Source organism: Choristoneura fumiferana, chromosome 30 (assembly GCF_025370935.1).
Source record: "Choristoneura fumiferana chromosome 30, NRCan_CFum_1, whole genome shotgun sequence".
In the NCBI taxonomy this organism is placed as follows: domain Eukaryota; kingdom Metazoa; phylum Arthropoda; class Insecta; order Lepidoptera; family Tortricidae; genus Choristoneura; species Choristoneura fumiferana.
The window spans coordinates 1,982,387-2,003,329 of NC_133501.1; the positions used below are offsets into that span (position 1 = coordinate 1,982,387).

The 20,943-nt window shown below is 35.6% G+C and overlaps 1 protein-coding gene across 3 annotated transcripts; it reads left to right on the forward strand.

Moving 5' to 3' along the window:
* Nucleotides 1-980: 980 nt before the first annotated feature.
* LOC141444911 (uncharacterized) lies at nt 981-19,850 on the forward strand. Of its 3 annotated transcripts, none has more exons than XM_074110670.1 (9): nt 981-1,149; nt 7,865-8,133; nt 8,475-8,710; nt 9,289-9,715; nt 10,408-10,604; nt 11,957-12,502; nt 13,404-13,946; nt 14,902-15,375; nt 16,344-19,850. In XM_074110670.1, exons 1-9 carry the CDS (start codon nt 1,016-1,018, stop codon nt 16,518-16,520), a joined length of 3,003 nt encoding a protein of 1,000 aa, XP_073966771.1. In that variant the 5' UTR covers nt 981-1,015; the 3' UTR covers nt 16,521-19,850. The 3 variants fall into 3 exon arrangements, with proteins under 3 accessions (XP_073966771.1, XP_073966772.1, XP_073966773.1); XM_074110671.1 differs by lacking the exon at nt 981-1,149 and adding an exon at nt 3,590-3,855; XM_074110672.1 differs by lacking the exon at nt 981-1,149 and adding an exon at nt 4,021-4,248.
* Nucleotides 19,851-20,943: the final 1,093 nt, after the last annotated feature.

Genomic DNA, 20,943 nt, shown 5'->3' on the forward strand with positions numbered 1-20,943 from the left:
GGCGTTTGATGTCGTAAAAGGCAAAGAGTATGTACTTCGTAAACTCAGAGACAATTTAAGACGGCGTGCGGAGTTGTGCCTGCAGGAGCACGGCGGTCACTTCGAACACCTATTGAAATACGTTTAAAATGCTTTTATTTGATTTGTAATAAAACTTGATATCCAAGACGTGTATTTACTATCTTATCTTATTTCGCTATCACAAACTATCCACTAGATGCCAATTAAAGTGATCAATTGATAAAACTCATGAAGTGTCATATTGAATGTAGGGTGTCCATACTTTATGCCTGTGCATTTATTTTTTTATTAGAAAAATGTGAATAATTAAATAAGACTTAATAATCAATTGTGTTAATGCATTAAAAGATTGCAATTTTACTAGCTTTTGCCCGTGGCTTCGCCCGAGTGCAATTCAGTTATCGCGCGCTGTTGCCTCGGGAACTGTGTATTTTTCCGGGATAAAAAGTAGCCTGTGTCACACTGTCTCATAAACTATATCTATGCCAAGGGCTACTACGAATTTAGAAAATTGAAGTTCGTATCGTACCATCCCTCTCACTCTCACACGAACTTCGAGTTTGGAATTTCGTAGTAGCCCTGCTGCTGTATGCCAAAAATCACGTCGATGCGTCCCTCCGTTTCGACGTGAAATACGGACAATCATACAAACACACACACTATTGCATTTATAATATTGGTATAGCTGTAGTACCTGGATTGCCCCTGCCCCCCCCCCTCCCCCTTTTCCGGCCAAAAGCCGGCACTGTACTGTCCATTAGGCGATAATGTACTTTACGATGAGCTAATTGAAGCCAGTGCAGTGACTAATAAGTACTTACGGCTTAAAAAGTTCTATAATCACCAATTCCCATAATTTGCAAATTATCCAATCATTAACAAAACAATTAAGTAAGTTTCTTTTGCACATTAATGACATAATTAGTGACTCTGATATAAGGGAATTCTACACCAGTTCATTACATTACACCTTGAATGTTTGATACGAGAGCATATGAAAATGGTGCTCTTAGTAGAAATATTTATAAAACTTTTACTTGCATTAGAGTGGTTGATATTATCAACGGCATGGTTGTTCTTTCCAAAATATGAAATAGAATATAGTGTGAGTGAGACGTCGAGTGAAGAGTAAGTTATTTTATTTTATTTACTAGTCATTATGATAAAGAATAGATCATAGGTTAAAGCCTCGAAAATAGCATTTATTTGGATAACCTGTGGACATTTTATCTATAGTCCAAAAAACTGTTAAATATATACTGTGTTATTTTTGACTTCCGTTAATCGTAAGGGACATTCAACAGGTCGAATAAAATTAATTTTCATTTCTCATGTCGTAAACTTCGTGTTTATGCTGGATATAGGCGGCATAAAATGACTTTTTATCCTCTAGTGCATAAACTAAAATATTCGTCGAAGGCCAAGGCAATCAGGTGTCAGCAGCCACAAAAAAGTTTCTAAGTATATATTTTTTAATTATTTTTAATTTATATAAAACTAAAAATCAATCAAATCATTCAAAATAAACCAACAAAAAATTGCAAAAATCAATAAAACTAAAAAAACAATGCATGAACAATAAAAGGTACCCAGTAAGTGAACATTTCCTTACACTGTTCCTATTTCGTCAAGTGAAAAGCAGTGTAAGACTCTGGCATTAAACCCATTTTTCCCTCGACGTGTCTATCCATGGCTATATAAACGTCTGGTAATATGGCTTGTTTTATGCTCTTGTTGTACAATCTACTATTCTCGGTGATTCGTGGCCTGTTATTGTTTAAAAGATAATCAAGAATTGCAATAGCTAATTATTCGCAATAAAAAAGTGGAAAAGGTTTTCTTAGTCCTTAACTGCGCTTCACTAAAATATTTTTAATTCTCATACATATTTAAAAGAGCAAAGTAAAAAAGTAAGTCTCTTTGTGTCGCTTTAATATCATTCGTCAAGTTCGTGAGCTTTACAATGTAACTTCTAACATGAACATCTATTAAGTATTAAGAAAAAAATGCAAAAAGCGAAATATATTGCCACGTAAATTGAGCAGTATATCGAAGTTAAAACGGAAATCAATAAAACACGTTGTATGTAGGTACACACTACTTGGAAACAATCGGACTCTTGTAACTGCAATAATAATGTTTTAATTATTATTATACCATATCAGTTTCGTGTGACAAAGTGAATGGGTTTACTTTATTCCGTGAAGAGATTAATCTCAAGTTCAACCACAATAGGTATTTAGATGACATGCTCTTTTAACTTAATGGCTAAGCGATTGTTGAACTTCATTTTCACTATGGAATTCTTCGTTATGTATGTTTTATCCTCTTTCAGCGAGTGTCAACAAAGAGAAAGAGTATTATGCTATTATTTTATACCAGGCCCCATACTACGAAGTGCAAAATTCGAACTTCGTATGTTGCCGTCCCGCTCATTTAATACGAGAGTGAGAGGGACGGTGTGATACGAACTTCAATTTTTGAATTTCGTTTGTGAAGTAAACAAAAAAATATGAAAATATAGCCAATTAAAGTTCCGTGTGGCACTTATGAGCACGGCGCGACGTCACGGACCTTTACTTCTGAAATTTTACGCGCTTCATCTTTGTCATTTTGTATTTGATTGATAAAAGAAAAAAATACGTGTCTAATTCTTTCTGCTAATCTAATTGACGGACTATATATTACATATAATATGATATAATTTTTTTTTACTCAAGAAACTACCCAATTATGCGGCGACGCGAACACAGATTTTGTCTCAAAATCACAATTTGAAAAGTAGTTACGATAGTATTCATTTTAGATGAAAGAGAAAAAAAGAGATTAAACTGTATGATTTTTATACACAGTGTTTTATTTATTTCCGTTAACTTCGGCACGTTACTCAGTTCATTGATATAACTATATACCTGATAATTAACTTTTTCGACAAACTGATTTTTTTTTTCTTTTTCGCAAATAATGTTTCTTTTCACGCCTTTAACCACAGTCACAGTCATTGTTAAATTGTAAAATAAACCTTGACAAGTGACAATGACATTGACGTGACGCGTGACATCAAAAAAATCCACGTTTCATTCTTTTCACATGTTTAAATATGTGTGAATTAAAAACGAATTAGTAATGGAATTTGAAAAAATGTCATAAATTAAGGACCTTTGCGGTGTTTTACTGCTAATAATTAAATTTCTTGGAGAAATTAACTTAATTTTTTGACCTGTAGACTGTCCCCTTAAAGTTAACGGAAATCAAAAATAACATGGTGTGTCAATTTAGCATGTTACGACTAATTTTTTTTAACTTGTACAGTTATCGGCACTGCACAGGATTTAATCAATATAATGCAGAACACTGTAGCACTTGTACTCTATGGGCATTCAGAAAAAGTGAATCCCCGCGTTTTTTCCTTTTGTTACCAACATGAAAAAATTACAAGTTTTAAATCAAATCCCACCATTATCTTGCCCTTGGTTGGTATTGTGCCCTTGGTACGTTAGTACTATTATATATTCTGTGCCTTGGGCTCGAGTTTCGTGGTAGCACTCCAGCGGCGAGCAAAGATTAGTAGCTATAGAAGTGGCGAGGGCAGACTGTTCTGTCAGTAGTTTATGGTGCAGGCGTATATTTTAGAAATTTATTTGTAATGCCATTGTGTCTCTTGTTTAGCACATTGCCCCTTGAGCGTTCGTAGAGAAATTAGCATGCCATCATGGTGCTCATAATCAAAATGTTTTCAAATTGTATTCTTGCGTTAAAATGTTTGGTGTCGTCAATAGCGTGGTATATTTTTCCCAACGCTGAAATTGAAGTCAGTGAGTCGCTAAGTGAAGAGTAAGTTAATATTTTATTTAATTACTAGTCATTTAGATAAGGAATCATATTATGTATAAATAACATTTATTTGGCCAATCTGTGGACATTTTATCTGACAGTTCAACAAAGAAAGATTCTATCTATATATGTGAGTGTATGTATGTATACATATACATACTTACCTATTTAATTTAGTATTTAGAATATATAGTGTGAGCGACTTAACGACTTTTATATTCGTGTTTTTCGAAGAGACCGGAGATAGTGAAGCTATTTCATTGTATCAGCAATAATAATGCATTGATATACCAAATCCGCTTGCGTGTTACATTGAAAGAGGCTTTATTTTATTCTGTGAAGTGATTAATAACGCACAGTCTACAATATTTACATTAACACAATGTATTCAAGGTAAACTAAAGTTTAACTGAAATGTTTTAGTTTCAAGTTTAGTTCCGACGTGTGTTCTTTTCTTGCCCAGACCTCGTTACGGATTTTTCTTTTTTTTAATCTATAAAATAGAAACTAAACTCCTTTCTTTTGACTTTATGGATGTCACTTTATTTAAAAAAGTACGGTATGTTGTTTTTTATGAAAACGAAAATAACGAATCCATTTTTTAGTTTCTTTTTGTACGCCAGCGGTAAGTTACCTGATTCTTTACCTTTAAAAAGAACACTTCTATCTTTTTTCTAATTATTTGCCTACATTGCAATTTCACTGTCAAGAATACTCAAGATATGAGAAGCTGGAAGTTTGTTTTTATTTGAAAGTTCTTTTGAAAATGGATATGAAATCGAACTGTTACTTCCAGGCAAGAATACTTATGATAGTGCTACTACATTGTTTTCAATTTCATATTAATAGTCATAGTTTTGTTAAACAGCTTTCATATTTGGGCTCAATGATGGTAATTAAAGAGTAAAGTTGTCAGTTATGTTTGTAGCAATTTCAGTTGGTTCAAATTAATCCCCAGCTAGTTAAGACGTATTTGCAATATCATTAGGTAATTGAAGTAATTATATCCTCCCTAGTAATTATTTAATTTATTTGTATAATCTATTTTTAATGATCTTGACTTGGGAACTTTTTTATTATTCTTTAAGTATTATAATAAGTTTCTTTATAATTTATGTAAGTGACATTTTGTTTTATGACCCTCCAAAAAACCCATCCCACCATTTTTCCCATCCCACCCATTCATTCACCCACCCATCCACTTTTTGGAGGCCTCCATCTCTTTCCACTTTTGTTTTGTCTCGAGCGATGCTCATTCAGTTATTTCCAGCTGTTTTTACAATTTCATCAACCCATCTTTTCTTTTGTTGTCTTCTTTGTCTTTTTCCAGCATGACCAAGTTTGGCAACTTATTATACAGCTAAAACCGTTTATAGCAACATCTAAGGGACAGCAATATTTTACATGACCTCGTATTTGACCCAATTTAATGATAATTAGCCATTGATCTGGCAAAATATTTAATAAATAAATTATACATAAAAATATCATGGGACAATTGACACCAATTGACCTAGTGCTTGGGCCACTGCACCCTGATTCAATGGTTTCCTGCTCAGCCTATGATTATTTAAATGACAATCAGATAGCCAAGTGGTTAGGAGAACCTGACTACGAAGCTTGAGGTCCTGGGTTCGATCCCCGGCTAGAGCAGATATTTGTATGAATAATACAAATACAAATAATTTATATGTATACAAATGGTTCTCTGATTTAGGACATTTAATATGTATTTATGTATATACTTAAGTATGTTTATCCATAGCCTAGTATCTATGGATACTAGAAGCTTTGCTTAGTTTGGGACTGATTATTATAATTAAGAGTATGCTAAAATCAGCATCTTTTAATAGCGGTACTTTTCTCTGTGACCAACTACAGATGAGATAGGAGATGTAGAAGAAAGAAAATGAGCATTCAACTTATATTTCGATCAAACAATAGCTAAGATTAACGGCTTAATTCGGGCCCGGCACTTCGCCGGCCGCTGCCGCGGCACGCTCGCTTCGCTCGCTCGGCTTGTGCGTTGTGGTCACAATTCATACTAACCACTCCTCATTTTGCTCGACATACCTAAATTTTAAACTTTGGGTCCCTATATCTCGGCCATTTTTGATTACAGAGAAAAGTTGTTCAAGTAAAAAACGCTTATTTTAATGTATTCTATTTAATAAAATCATGCAAAATATGTGTCATTATGACTTCATTTTGGTAAAAAAAAATCTGTCTGCACCCTTTGCTAAAGTGCAACCAATAAACTGCAAATTATATTTGTGGCATACCGCTATTTATCTTAAAGTAAAGCATTTTTTGTTATTGCACAGCTAATAATGACTAACGCACATCATACCTTGTTACTTTTTTTTTTTTAATATAGCCTCGATTTATTTTCAGCATGTATATACTTTTTACATAACCAGCACTAGTAGGGGCCCAAATTATTTCCTAAATAAATAAGGTTCTGGCGCTTCGCCGGCCGCTGCCGCGACGCGCTCGCTTTGCTCGCTCGGCTCGCGCGTTGTGGTCGCAATTGTACCTAACGCTCCTTCTCGCTTCGCTCGTCGTTTTCCTGTGCCAAATTTACATTAAAAGTTATTTTGCTATGAGAATGAGTATCATCTACGCACGCTCTAGTTAATTTGCTGTGGAGTCAGTATTTTTGATGTGATTGTAGTATTTTTGTATAGTTTGTGTTGATGTATATTTTTGAATTATCTGCAGTACTAGTTTAGCTAAACATTTAGTTTATTTATATTGAAATAATTTAATTGATTTAAAAAGGTATATAAATGATGAGAATAAATTGATAGGCAATTATTTATTTGATGTGCAATTAATAAAATACTAGAGCTATATATAAAATACACGAATTTGAATGGAGATATTGATGCCATGTTGCCAGGTAGTTTAGGCCACCTTTGTAACTTTGTTTCAATCTCTAACAATGAATGGAACAATGGGAGTTTTTATCTGGAATTTATATTTGGTAGTAGGGGAGCCCATGAGAATAAATGGGTATTTACTCGAGCCCGTCCTGGGGACCTATTAGTTTTTCTAGATTAGTGGGTAGGAAGAAAAACAAGTTATACTATGTTTCCTCTTCCGGTGGAGAGGGGGGGGGGGACTACTACAGATAGAGAACCCCACATTATTATGGACTTGTTCATCTGACATGAGTAAATCCCAAAACCCCCTCTTTAGCTCCTCTACTAAGCTATGGTTATCTGGGTCAATCAATTTTCAGGGCCTGTTTCACCACTTGTCAACTAACTTTAAGTGTCAGATAAAAGTAATGCCGTCTTTGTTTATTCGGACAAAACAAACAGAGACGGCATCACTGATATCATTTGGTCCCGTAACTCAGGAGACATCAGTGATACACTTTCTTAGTAAAATGTTTACAATTTATACTACTAGCATGCTTAGGAGATGGGCCACTAAAGAATTGCCTTAAAAATGTCACAACTCCCTAACTTTTAGAGGCTTTGTACCTCATAAAATCATACTTTTAATAAGTGACCCAGGAGACGTTACCAATGGCAACCAGCTATACTAAAAAGTTAATTGACCCAGCTACGAATATTTTTAACGGGAAAACTAACATGACTTTTTATCTTACTAATAATAATAGTAGCGACTCGTAGCGTCATATAAAACAAATATTAAAAAGCTAAAAGGGTCACTTGGGTGTTACGTAACGTTTAAATAGGTGGAAAAACGTTATGGCATACCGCTATGGGTGCCAACCATGCAACCATTTCACAGTAAACGTCATAAAGACATCGCATTAATTAACAATGAAAATCGTAATGACTTTACCTTAGGTTCCATGGTGGCTCAAGAATTAAAGTCCTTGACCATACGTGATACTTGAAAGCCACTTACTGGGGGCCCTCATTCGCATCGGCGCCAAAGTCCCGAACAAGCTTAGTCTGCCACTGTAGGGAAGCCTACATTCACTAAGAAAAAATTGTTTTTTTTTTTTTTAACAAAAACTTATTCTTTTCAGTGGCACGGCCTATGATTCCGAGACGGACGAAGAAATTCCGTCCATATTCGTCGACGAACACCTTCTTCCAACAACCACGTTTAGCAGACCCAATGATAATGATACTGAGCATCTTACGGACATAAATATCTACTCTGAGGCTCAGAGTTTCTCGAGATACGATTTTTCTGACCTTACCGTAGAGGAGCCTGAGAATTTAAGGAACTTTGAGGTGTGGACTGCAAACATGGAGGAGGAAATGGACAGTGTTGATATGTCTGTAGATGATGGTATGTATTATTAACCAATGCAAAACGGTCAGTCAACTTTTTCTTATTTTGTTGGTCTGTCCTGTTGTCCAAGAGACAACAGTGACTGTTTCAAAACAGTTACTAATGTGCTCAGGAGATAGGCAGTCTGGGGCGTGCATTGAGGGTAGGTAGCGCTAGTGCTGCCTGACACGCCAAGGACAGGGTACCGTAGCCGTTACGAAAAAGATATTCCATACCACATTGTGGTTGTTTTACTATGTGTCTATTTTATTATCCAAGAGACGAGACATACTTCATCTTTGTCTGATACGTCATTCTCATGTTATAGTTCATTATTTTAGTGAATGTTTTGTTTTCAGATCGCTACCTCGACGAGCAATTACAAGTCGTCCCGCAAGGCTTAATTTTAAACTCCAATTTATATTTAAGTAACCAGCAATGGAATACTATAGTTTACACCCCTGAATTCACTTTTTACTGTGCTGTTTGCGCGTCATACTGCGATGACACGGAGCATATTATATTGGATAGCCATAAGCATAATTTGTCTAAGCATAAGCCTTTGTATAAGTATGATTTGAGTATTGTTAGAAAGGTAAGTGTTGTTTCTGCTTGTATACCTTTTAAAGAGTAATGTGGCTGACTGTCAGACACAACCTAAACCAATGTAGCTAGAGACTTCAAATGTCTGTGAAGGTGAACATTGCGCGGAAAGCTAAAGCAGCTGGTCTAAGTAGCATGTAGTTTAAAAAGCAACTATGTAGTCCTAAACTGTTTGTGTTGGAATGGAAACATGAAAAAACGTATATTACGTTAGAGTTGCGTCATAGCGTGAAACGCCTCAACTACGCGGCGCGGAATAGGAGCTCAGCGAAGTGGAGCTCCGTAGACTTTGGGCCATAGAATTAAAATTGACGAACCAGGAAATGGACGAACTGAGACCAACTAGACATTCGGGGATATTTTTAGGCCACTTGCTACAGACCAGTTGCTTCTTAGACCACTTGCTGTTTAGACCACTTGTTACTTAGACCAGTTGGTACTTAAACTAGTTGCTTCTCAGAACACTTGCTACTAAGACCAGCTACTTTTTAGACAAAGTGATACTAATCGAATATAGGATATGTCGGACATGTAGAAACTTGTTGATTTTTGTCAAAATTTTATTTACAGATTATTGACTACCTCCACTGCGGCGTTTGCAACCTATTATTCCATGAATCACAGGAAGATGATCATTTTGCCAGCAAAGATCATGAAGACAAAATGCTCTTTGCTATCAATAAAGCGTCTGATATTATGTACGATTCTAACATAAACAACGATAAAACAGAAACATATCATTTCAGCGCTAAAGCTATTAATAATAACAATATAGATGTACCATCTAGTGATGATGATGACAATGAAAGTAACAGTGACTTTAATGACTATGGTAATTCGTATGGTGCTCTCAAATATGTTGAAAATGAGGTTGACGAAGATGATGATGATTTTTATGATAATGTTGAGCCGCCGCTGACTTTAGAACATTCATACGCATCTATGGCTAGGCGACCGAAAACTGATGAGCTGCCTAAAGTGCTGGAAATCGATCTAGGTGAGTGTAAAAAAAATGTGGCACATCCAACTTGTATATTGTCTCGTGTACCATATCTGGCACTACACGTTACGCAAACGTTTTTGATCTAAGTACTATAAAGATTAATATCAACTTCAATCAAACTTCTGCCATAATATGTGGCACACCCTACTTGTATACTTTCTCGTGGACCATATCTGACACTACACGTTTTTGATCTAGATACTATAAAGATTAATGTCAACTTCAATCGACAAACTTCTGCTATATGTGGCACACTTAAGTTGTATACTTTCTCACATCATATCTGGCACTACCATGTCTTGGTGCTTTTGTTGTATTGTATGTAGTAAGAAGTTATCTGTACTACACGTGGTACACAGAACTTGAACGTGCCATATCTGGCACATCTTAATTGTATAATTTATTTCTCATGTATCATATCTGGCACTACACGTTTTTGCTCCAAGTACTACAGTAACTATCAACTTTAATCGACAAACTTCTCCCATAGCTAGCACATCCAACTTGTATAAGTACTTTGTCGTGTACCATATCTGGCACTACATGTTTTATTAAAAAGTTCATTGCTCCAGGTACTGCAAAGATTACTGTCAAGTTCAATCGACACTAAACTTGTGTCATATGTGGCACACACATCACTCTCTCATGTACCATATCTGGCACTACCATGTTAGCTTTTGTTACAGGTAATAAAAAGGTAACTGTTAACTACAACTCATGGAACATGGTTATAAATCCGAAGCCGAATCGTTACTATTGCATGGTGTGCACGACGTTCGGGCACATTCGGGTGCAAGCCGAGCACTGCCGAAGTCTGGAGCACGTCGAGCGGCTCGCCAAATGCAGACTTATTGATGCGTATGATTTGCATTTAGTTAGACAGGTGATTATTTTAAAGTATTTATTTACAAATATATATTTGGGTCAATCAACTTTTAAGTGTATGGTATTCTGTCCCCGTGACTCAGGAGACACCAGATCAGAGGGATCAGTGATACACTTTATTATTATTTATAATGCACAGTAACTCTGTCTGCTGTCTGCTGTGTCAGTCTTTCACGTCGTGAAATTTGATGAAATTTGCTCAACATAGTATTTTATTGAAGGGCGCACTAGATCTGTCGCGGGCATAACTGTTATTTATAATGCACAGGCAATAGCTTTGCAATCATTGTACTTCAAAGTACTTATCAAGTCTGTTTTTAAAAGTATTCACTGAAGGTGCACTGATCACTGTCTCGGGCAAACTGTTCACTTTGTTAGAAAAATGTTTGCAATGTATACTTAGCATGCTTAGATTAGCTATGAAGGAATTGCCTTAATACTGTCGCAACTGCTAACGTTTAGTGGATTTGTAGTGGATGGCAACAAGGTACACTAAAAAGGTGGTGGACCCATTTAATTGCATTGCAATTTTGCAAGACAACTGAGTTTGAGTTGAATCCATGCAAAATTTAATGTCACTAGACAAGCGTTTGAGATTTTTGGATTTTACATGTAAATCCCGAATGTCTAGATAAAAGGTACCATAGTTATGTGATTATAATAATAATAAAATATCACGGGACACTTGACACCAATTGACCAAGTCCCAAAGTAAGCAATGCAAAAAAGTGAACAATTATTTTCACTCATAGTCAAAGTACCACAAACGGGACTTATCACGCTATTATTACACAAGTAATATTTACCTCGACGTTTCGGCAACATTACAGTTGCCGTGGTCACGAGTAGACTGAAGTGTGGGGTGTCAAGTCTGCCTAGCAGCGCGAGTTCTTCGAACTACCCGCACTTGATCACTAATAGTGCCGGCACTCGTATCACGAACTACCCGCACTTGGTCACTTTTATTAGTCACCCTATCACACCGACACACAACACTAACAACGTCCGATCGTCCCTCCGAACATTCATCCCGACGCCGACACTTATTAATAACAGGATTCCACAAAGATGAAAGCTTATACCCATCGTCCCGGTTGAAATTCTTATGCTTTTTTGTTTGTGGTATTTTGACTATGAGTGAGAATCACGAAAGTTTAAAACGTTAATTATTTTCACTGTTGCTATTTAATATCCTCACAATCGAAGTGAAAAGCAGTGTAAAATTCAAGCATTAAACTCATTTTTCTCGCAACGTGTCTATCCACCCTCAGCATACCGGCTTGGGTGGCTATATGAACTCGGGTAAAATGGCTCGTTTTATGCTCTTGTACAATCTACTATTTTTTTCAGGTCGATGACAAACTCTACCACTGCGGGCATTGCAATAATCTACAGTTGATCCATGACATGCCCAGCCACATCGAAGCCCATCATCCTAACAGACCGAGCACCGACTCACCAGCCAAACCCTCTACACCTCTGAAAACCCCGTCCAAGATCAGACCAACCGTTTTCAACGATAAAGAAAATTGTAAAAACATGATCAATAACAATACCGTTAAACAGCTAAATTTTGATAATGAAAATTCATTACAATCAAAAAATAATAAACATCAAAACATAAGCCAAGAAAAGCTTCAGATGTGCCAGGATATGTTGTTAGCTAATAGTAATATATTTGATGATATTGTTATTTGTACTTATGGAAAGAAAATCACTATATCCAAGATGGCGTATAATATTATGTGTGAGAGGGAAAACGATTTTTATTGCGGTCTCTGTGAAACTATGGTTGAGCAAGAATGTATAAAAGACCATGTCAATGATTTGCAGCATATATTTTTGCTCCAAAACACTCCTTTTATTGAAGCTTTCAATGTGCATCTCTTTAGACAGGTAAGTCAGTAAATCATGTACAACTATTTTTTTATGATTACAATTAATGCGTCCATTAGATTATCAGAAAATATAGGAGTGTTATTCAAACTAACAACAGCTTTTTAGTAAAAATTTCATTTTTAATACAAGCTTTTTTTGCTGACTGTACTTTTTGTTGATTTTACTTGCATTGTCATCCATACTACATTTGCATACCAAATTTCAAGTCAATGCCATTAACTGTTCATGAGTTCTGTCCTGCGGAGACGATCCTGGCCGGGCCACCAGGATGTTACTACCACATTGTTGTATTGTCACGCAATTTACATAAGTATTCCAAATTTTAAGTCATTCTGACTACTGGAAGTTGGTCTAATTTAGCTTGCAAGATTTGACTACGGGACAGGTGGAACTAAATAAAAGCTTTTTTATCACACTTGCTCGTAAACAGTGTCGTAACATGCAGGCTACCTTGGTTGCAACTCCCCAAATAAAACCCTCGACCTTAATGTGCTTGTCATGAAACCCGTGGTCGGTAAATGAGTGATACTGCATGGCGTGCAGGAGCGCGGCGCGCGCACGCCGGGCACATTCTTGGGGGGGAGGCTGGCGCTGCCAAGCGCGTAGTCTGCGGTATCGGCAATTTTAGAAAAAAATGTTTTTCTTTTATATACTATTTCACTCGCAAATGTGATGAAAACCATGTATGTCGCGCGGACGGTACTAGAAGTACGAACATCGACTCATTAAAGCCTTCAGTCTTCGACTTCGGGCTTCTAATAGACTCTCGTTCGTAATTAAAAATGAGAAAAATGAGAAAGCGCCCGTAATTGTCAACTGCACCAAAAGTTAGCTCCCTTGGTGATGTCAAATACCAATACTGATATGAATTATAATATGATTACTGTTATCTTTTCAGATACGCGAAGCGCTACATTGTGCCTTGTGCAACGTGCTCATACAATTGATTCCAGCTATGATTTCTAGCCATAAATTCGAACCAAAACACGCAAACCGAGTACTAGAAGCCGTAAGGGATATACCTAAAGAAAAAACTCCAGTTTCGATTAAAGAAACTAAACCTGTCGACACTGGCAAGAAAACCATGGAAGTAGCTACAGTAAATAATAAATATAACGAAGCAAATGGAAATAAAGCTGTTACTGTGTCTGAAGAGGGCAAAAATGACGACACTGATTCGGATGAAGATGTTGATGAATTTATGATAGAAGATTTTGATTTTGAAGAACATGTGTATGTGAAGTTGGGGAATAGTTTTGCTAAGGTAACTAATACGGCGTATAACACACTGGTTGCGGTTGGGGATGGCACTAGATATTGTTTTGTGTGCTCGGCTGTTGTGGATAGAGAGGTGAAGAAGCATGTTGACAGTCGTGGCCATGTGGACAATATTGATAAATACATGTTTGTGGAGAAGTACAAGGAGGATTTACTGCGGCAGGTAATATTATATATAGTTGAACTATAGTCACTTAAGTTTGCTAGATAGCATGATGTAGGTAGATAAATACATATAGGACTGTAGGAGTAAGGTAAAAGGTTGAGTTTCATTGACTTTGACCTTTGCAAAGTACAGTATCAATCAATCAAGATTACTATACTAGTGTTTACTTTACCCCTGTTGAATTGAAATTCCGAGATTTCAATAAATTGCCATTGAAATTCTAAAAATATACATTCGAAAGAGGATCCTGAGTGAGGATATCGAGGTAAGAAGTAACATATTTGTTATTCCAAACGTCCAGCTATCCACATATCAATTTTCATCCAAATTTGTGTAGCCGTGTTAGAGTGTAGGAGTAACAAATTCCCAAAAATTAAATCATGGTCTCTCTAGTGACGTTGTCTTTACAAAAACCGTGCCCAATTTCAAGACTATGAGTCTAAAACCAAGCGACCGAGATTCCTAGAATTTATCCCGATCCCGTGGGAATATCTGAATAAAAAGTAGCCTAAGTATATACCAGCCAGTCCAGCTATCATCATGCCAAATTTCATCCAAATCCGTTCAGCCGTTGTAGCGTGTAGGAGTAACAAACATACACACACCAACAACTGTATGTAGGTGTGAGACGTCAGAACGTCACGCGGAATTTTAACTAAATAAATAAATATCATGGGACACTTGACACCAATTGACCTAGTCCCAAACTAAGTAAAGCTTGTACTATGGATACTAGGCAACGGATAAACATACTTATATAGATAAATACATACTTAAGAACCTGACCTGCCCTGACCAGAACAAACATTCGTATTTCAATAACTGCCTTTATCTTCATAATTTCTTTTTTAATTTACAAATTAATAAATGTGTCCAATATTTTGTGACAATTAACTAATGCACTAATTAGATTTTTTTAAGACACTAGTCTTATGTATATTTTCCTTTACAGATCTACCTAACCTACCACTGCTGTATTTGCAACGTCCTAATAAGCAGGAAGCAGTTGAGCCAGCATCTATCATGGCCAACCCATGTTATTCAAGCAGAAAACACAAAAATAAGCGCTAAACAGAGAAAGACAGACATCAAAAATGGCTTAAAACAGTACAACATAAACACTGTTAAAGAGAACATTTATTTGAACGAAACAGAAGCGAAAGTGAAAATCCATTTGAATGTTGCCATGGAGAAGGATAACATAGATGTTGCAAGGAAGAATAAAATTGTTATTTTCAACAGCAATGTGCTTAAGATTTCTTTCGATGCGTGGCATAGTTTGAGCGAGTTGCCAGAGGGGTGGAAGTGCAAGATGTGCCAATGTGAGTTTAGTGGTATGGAGCTTGGCAATCATATTGCCAGTGAATGGCATGTTGGCAGTTTGGAGAAGTTTGATTTGAAGTGCTCTCTAGCTCTTATGAGAAAGGTGAGTTTTTATCCTTTGAATAAGTTTGTACAGTCACCTGCATTATATATCTGCCACAGTGGAGCGTGCAAAAATATCACACGACGTACTGGCACTAGAAATAGAGTCTTATCAGATATCTATGCACGCTTTATTGTGTCAGAAAATTGTGCAGTTAATTTCACGCGCGTCTTTGAAAAATAAGCTATTTATACTTGAAATATTTATGTAATTAACTAAATGTAAATAAAGCAACGTCAAATTGGTGTCTTAAATATTGAAATTCCCCCATTAAACTATCTAAACCATTACACTGTATTGAAATACTTTAGTCTAGTTTGTATTGCAATGATAGATAGATAGTAAAATATTCAAAATCCTTGAATGTGCCAAACCTGGTAGCTGAAGTTTGTTTGCACTTAGTTATTGTATGTAGTGCCACCAGAGTTGAGGTCACGCACACAATAACATTAACATTTACTCATTAATTACATTCTTCTTTTATTTATATGCAATCAGTTATTTATGTAGCTGTGTGTGTGTAATTCACTTCAACTCTCGTGGCGGTACCTATACCTAAACCTTTCAAGTATAGTACCCTATCCTGTAACAGGAACTCTCATTCATAAGTTCTTAAATACCATATCAAGAGCTAATATGTCTTAATGATGATCCAATGAAAATAATAATAATAAATATCATGGGACACTTGACACCAATTGACATAGTCCCAAACTAAGCAAAGCTTGTACTATGGATACTAGGCAACGGATAAACATACTTATATAGATAAATACATACTTAAATATGTATTAAACATCCAAGACCCGAGAACAAACATTCGTATTATTCATACAAATATCTGCCCCGGCCGAGGATCGAACACGGGACCTCGAGCTTTGTAGTCAGGTTCTCTAACCACTTGGCCATCCGGTCGTCAATAATGAAGTGCAGTATTTAATTGCATTAAAACTAAATCCTTTTTCCAGATCAATGATACTTTAATGAATTGTGTTATGTGCAATGCCGAAATACCGAACAAGGAAAGTATTATGCAAGAGCATGTGCATGGAAAGAAACACAAGAAGGTCTTCCAAAATATCCTCGATGAAAGCGCTGTCGCCAACAGCTATACCGACTGCGATGAGAATGTCTTACAATTGTAAGAAATAAGTAGCATATCAGAAGAGATTTCGATGTTAAATGTAAAGGATTGGGTTAAGGCTGACCAGGAATATAAAAAGCCTGACGCGAGGGCAGCACTGCTACGTTTTATATTGCAACATTCTTTACACTTACTATGCGATACCTACCAGTCATATTGACAACGTTATCGGTGATGTTATTTAAAGGAATATTTTCTAATCCCTCCGAATTTTTCTGTGACAAATACTTTTAATACATTGTGAATTGTTTTCCTTCCAAGGCTATGGATAATCGGCATTTTAACGCACAAAAATACAAAATAACACTTTAAAATACCACGCGCAAACAACGTTAAACTTCGACAGCAATAGACAGATGACATTTGAATTTAGTGTTACCAGTGCAAGTAATTAGTTCTATTGATTTTCCGCAATATGGCGAGGTTTTTTATAATTTTGGTCAGCCTTTAGTTACCTGGATTAAAAAAGAATTAGTTCGTTGGTTATATTATTATAAACAGGGGTCGGACAAAAAGTGCCGATGACGTCAAACCACTTATAGGATGATTTCAAATAGTATTTTTGATTTTCATAAACAATTATCACTTATCATTTATCAACCTCTTTATTAAACGATATGAAATTCATTTTATTCACTGAATTCCATTGATTTATTTACGATTATTTTGTTACTTCATTAATGCTAGTTTGTTACTACATGTCACACGGCAGTTTAAATAAAAACATCATCTTGTGTGCAAGATTACGCCATTTTTACGTCATCCGCACTTTTTGTCCGACCCCTGATTATAAAATAGTGGACACTTATTTTTTCTCTTGTTCATCAAACGAAAAATGACGGAGATGAAGCACCTCAAACTTCAGGAGTCGGAGCCCGTTATTTCGCACCGTACTAAGGGTGCCTTTCAACCAGAGATGTACTACGCTACGTTGCTATGGATGTGTTTGACATCCATCAACCATATTCATTGGTCCACATAGCATAGCACTGGTGGAAACTGGTTCAATAGGTATGTTTTTATAATGAAAGATGCGCGCTGTGGATGCGTGCATCTTCCTCGAACTGCTACATAGCTTAGCATTAGTGGAAACGGTCACATAGTTTTGTAGCGTAGCGTGCATAGCACATCTCTGGTGGAAAGGCGCCTTAAGTGTTGCACGGCGTGACGTCACAAATGACTTTAACCGGCTATGTCCATAATTTTCTATTTAATGGATTTGAATCGAATTATTTGGCTAGGCAATATCTTCATCATTTTTCGATTAATTATATGTTCTGGTTATCTAACTGAAGAACTAAGTATAATTTTCTAGGACATTAGCTTTAAACACTATAGTCTATTTAAAAAAAAAATGCAAAGACTGAATATGACACGCTCATTGGTTCATTCAAGTATACTCTTGAAGAATATGACGAAGAAAATTTAAAGCTTCTAGTAATTATAAGATTATAACATTATGTTCTTATAAATTAATTGTGTTCGGAAGAAAGATTACTGATACTGAGTGATTCAGGAGACGTGAGCAGGATCATACACTCAGTAATTGATAATGGATAGTTCAAAATCGTTTTTAACCTTTTCGCCGCCACATCAAATACAAAAGACATCACCCATACGCCAGGCTTCTATATTGCAACGCCTAAAATGGAACCTTAACACAATTGAACGAAGGTTGCTTTTGCATTGAAGTAATGGACGTATACATTGGTCGTTGGCGTGGAACCTGCGGTGCGTATATATGAGTCGTTGGCGCCGAAAAGGTTAAGCGCAGCCTCCTCATCTTTAATTCAAGACTGACTGGCTATGTGCTTAGTAAATAAAATTTTCACCTCAATAGCTCAAAAAGGCTGCGTTTCTCCTACGAAATCCGCGAATGAATTATCAAAATCTGGTTTATAAGAGTGTTCATTTATTTTCTTTCATCTACTATTTTAGGTAGTAGTGTAGGTGAAAAATTGTGTTTCGCTCGGCTGTAAAGTTATTTAGCATCTCGTGCCTTTGAAACCCTCGGCTACGCTCAGGATTCTTCTTTTGAACTCGCTTTCCTCAGATTTCAATATAAGCACTCGCGCTAAACAGTAACTTTCTATCCTTGCATAACAAATAATCTCACTAAATACTGGTACAATATTGTAGTTCTATCTTGCTCACGGTCTCCTGAATCATCCTGTGTACTTTTGTTATGCAAATAAGTCTGAGGTAAAACGTGTTAGGTTTTCGTGACAGGTAAGATGAAGCGATTTGAGATTGATTGTTATATGAAAACTGTAGCTTCCGCGGGTATATGCGATAAATACAGTACAGTTTAATTAGTGTTAGGTCAGTCAACTTATTCTTGTATCACATTGCCATGGTGACGTCCCCTGGAAAACGGTTAACAAAAACGAGTTTCTGTGTTTTCTGTGGTTAAAATGTATCGTGTTTGTCGTACTCTCGAACCTATTTTTATATAGACAATTTCCTAAGCACATTAGTAGAAACTCTTGTCAATGTTGTCACTTGAACAACGGGACAGAATAAAAAACAAGAAAAAGTTGCTTGACCGTGAACGTTTATTTGTAATTAATAACGTATATCGTCGTTCGTTTTCCCAAAGAATTAAATGTCTAAACTTTCGCTTTTTTTTCTTCTTCTGTTTGTTCTTGTTTTTAAAAATGTCAATTGTTTGCCGTAAGATGTTTTATTCGTTAGTTTAAAAAAAACTTACGAATAAGTTCCATAAATATCTGGCTAGGTTTTTGCTGCCGTAAGCGCACGTGTGCGTTGATATATTATTTCGTTTATCTCTGACTAATAATTAAGTATTGAGTTTATTTTTGTTGCTATACAATTTTATCCTTCGGAATTGCATGTTTTAAAACGTCATTAGCAAAATTAAGACATTATCGTTGCGAATCCGCTAAGTTTGACAGTATTTTTGTTTTGAGATATAGAAAACTAATTCGGACGCTTAAATGTTAGCTAATCTTAAATTCGTATTTAATTCAAACAATAAAACGTGTTTGCTATTCTTATATATCTATTTATCTTACATATTTATAACCACGTTAGGTGCACTGTTGACTTTTTTAAACATATATCAGTTACTTCATAAACTTGGCAAAATGTTGAACACGTGTTCAACACACGTTAGTTTAAAAAAAAACTTTAGTTTTACCCGTGTTTAAAATATGTTCAATTAATTTAATTGCATCAGTAGTGGCCATTCCAAATATTATATAAGTGATATTACCATAGTAATAAGTGATAAATGTGACATTTTGTGATATCTTTGTAAGATAAAGTACCTAAGTTTTAATAATAATAAAAAAAACTATATTTAATCGAGGCTTGAGAGTTTTTTTATTGTGATTCATATATTATATTTTTTTAATACGGAAAAGCTGTTATGCTCTCTTAGTTGGCCTTTAATTCTATTGGGTTTCACCAATTCTACCAACTTGTACGATTCAAGTACAAAAAGGTAGTCAACATTTTTGGAAAAGTTCAATTATATGCGGCCTTCTTTAAATATAAGAAATATTTTTGTATTGTTGCATAGTAAATATTGGGAATCTTCCATAGTATTAAGACAATTTGTTACAGGATCAATTAACTTTTTCTTATACCTCGTTGCCATGGTTACGTCCCTTGGACAACTCTTAAAACCATGAATTTATATAGGGTGGCTCATTTAGATCGGTCAGTATGGGAAAGTCTGAACTATAAGACATACGAAGATCTGTTCTTAGGAACCATGTCATCGATTTTAGTAACACTGTAAGAAAAGCTGCATTCATACATTTAAAAAAAAACACGTACTCAGTTCGGAAATCGAACCCAGTCGTTTTGAAAAATTAAACGTATATTATTTCCATTTGGATATCGGTAGTGTAGGCCATAAGCAATAAATGTTACTATGAAACACGTATAGATATAGAATGAATAAAATGCGTTGTATTTCATATTCTTTAATAATGTAAGTTATTTTTCAAAACGTCCGGGTTCAATTCAGTTTTTTTTTAAATGTATGAATGCAGGTTTTTTGTTATTAAAATCGATGACATGGTTCCTAAGAACAGATCTTCGTATGTCTTAGTTGCAGACTTTCCCATACTGACCGATCTAAATGAGCCACCCTGTATATTGTGTGGTTAAAATTTATTGAGTCCATTATTTTTATAGACTAACCTAAGCACATTAGTACCATATATTATAACAGTTTTTCTAGGAAACTCTGTCACTGTTGTCTCTTGGACAACGGAACAGGGGACAAAAGAAGTTAATTGACCCTACACCACTATATTGTAGACTTATAAGATATTAATTAGTCTTTAAGTTTTTCTTTCTATTGTGCCATTGAAACGTAACGTTTTGTATATTAAAATACGTCAATTTGTATTGTTCAATTTTAAAGCCAAATAAAAGTTTTGGAAGTTAAT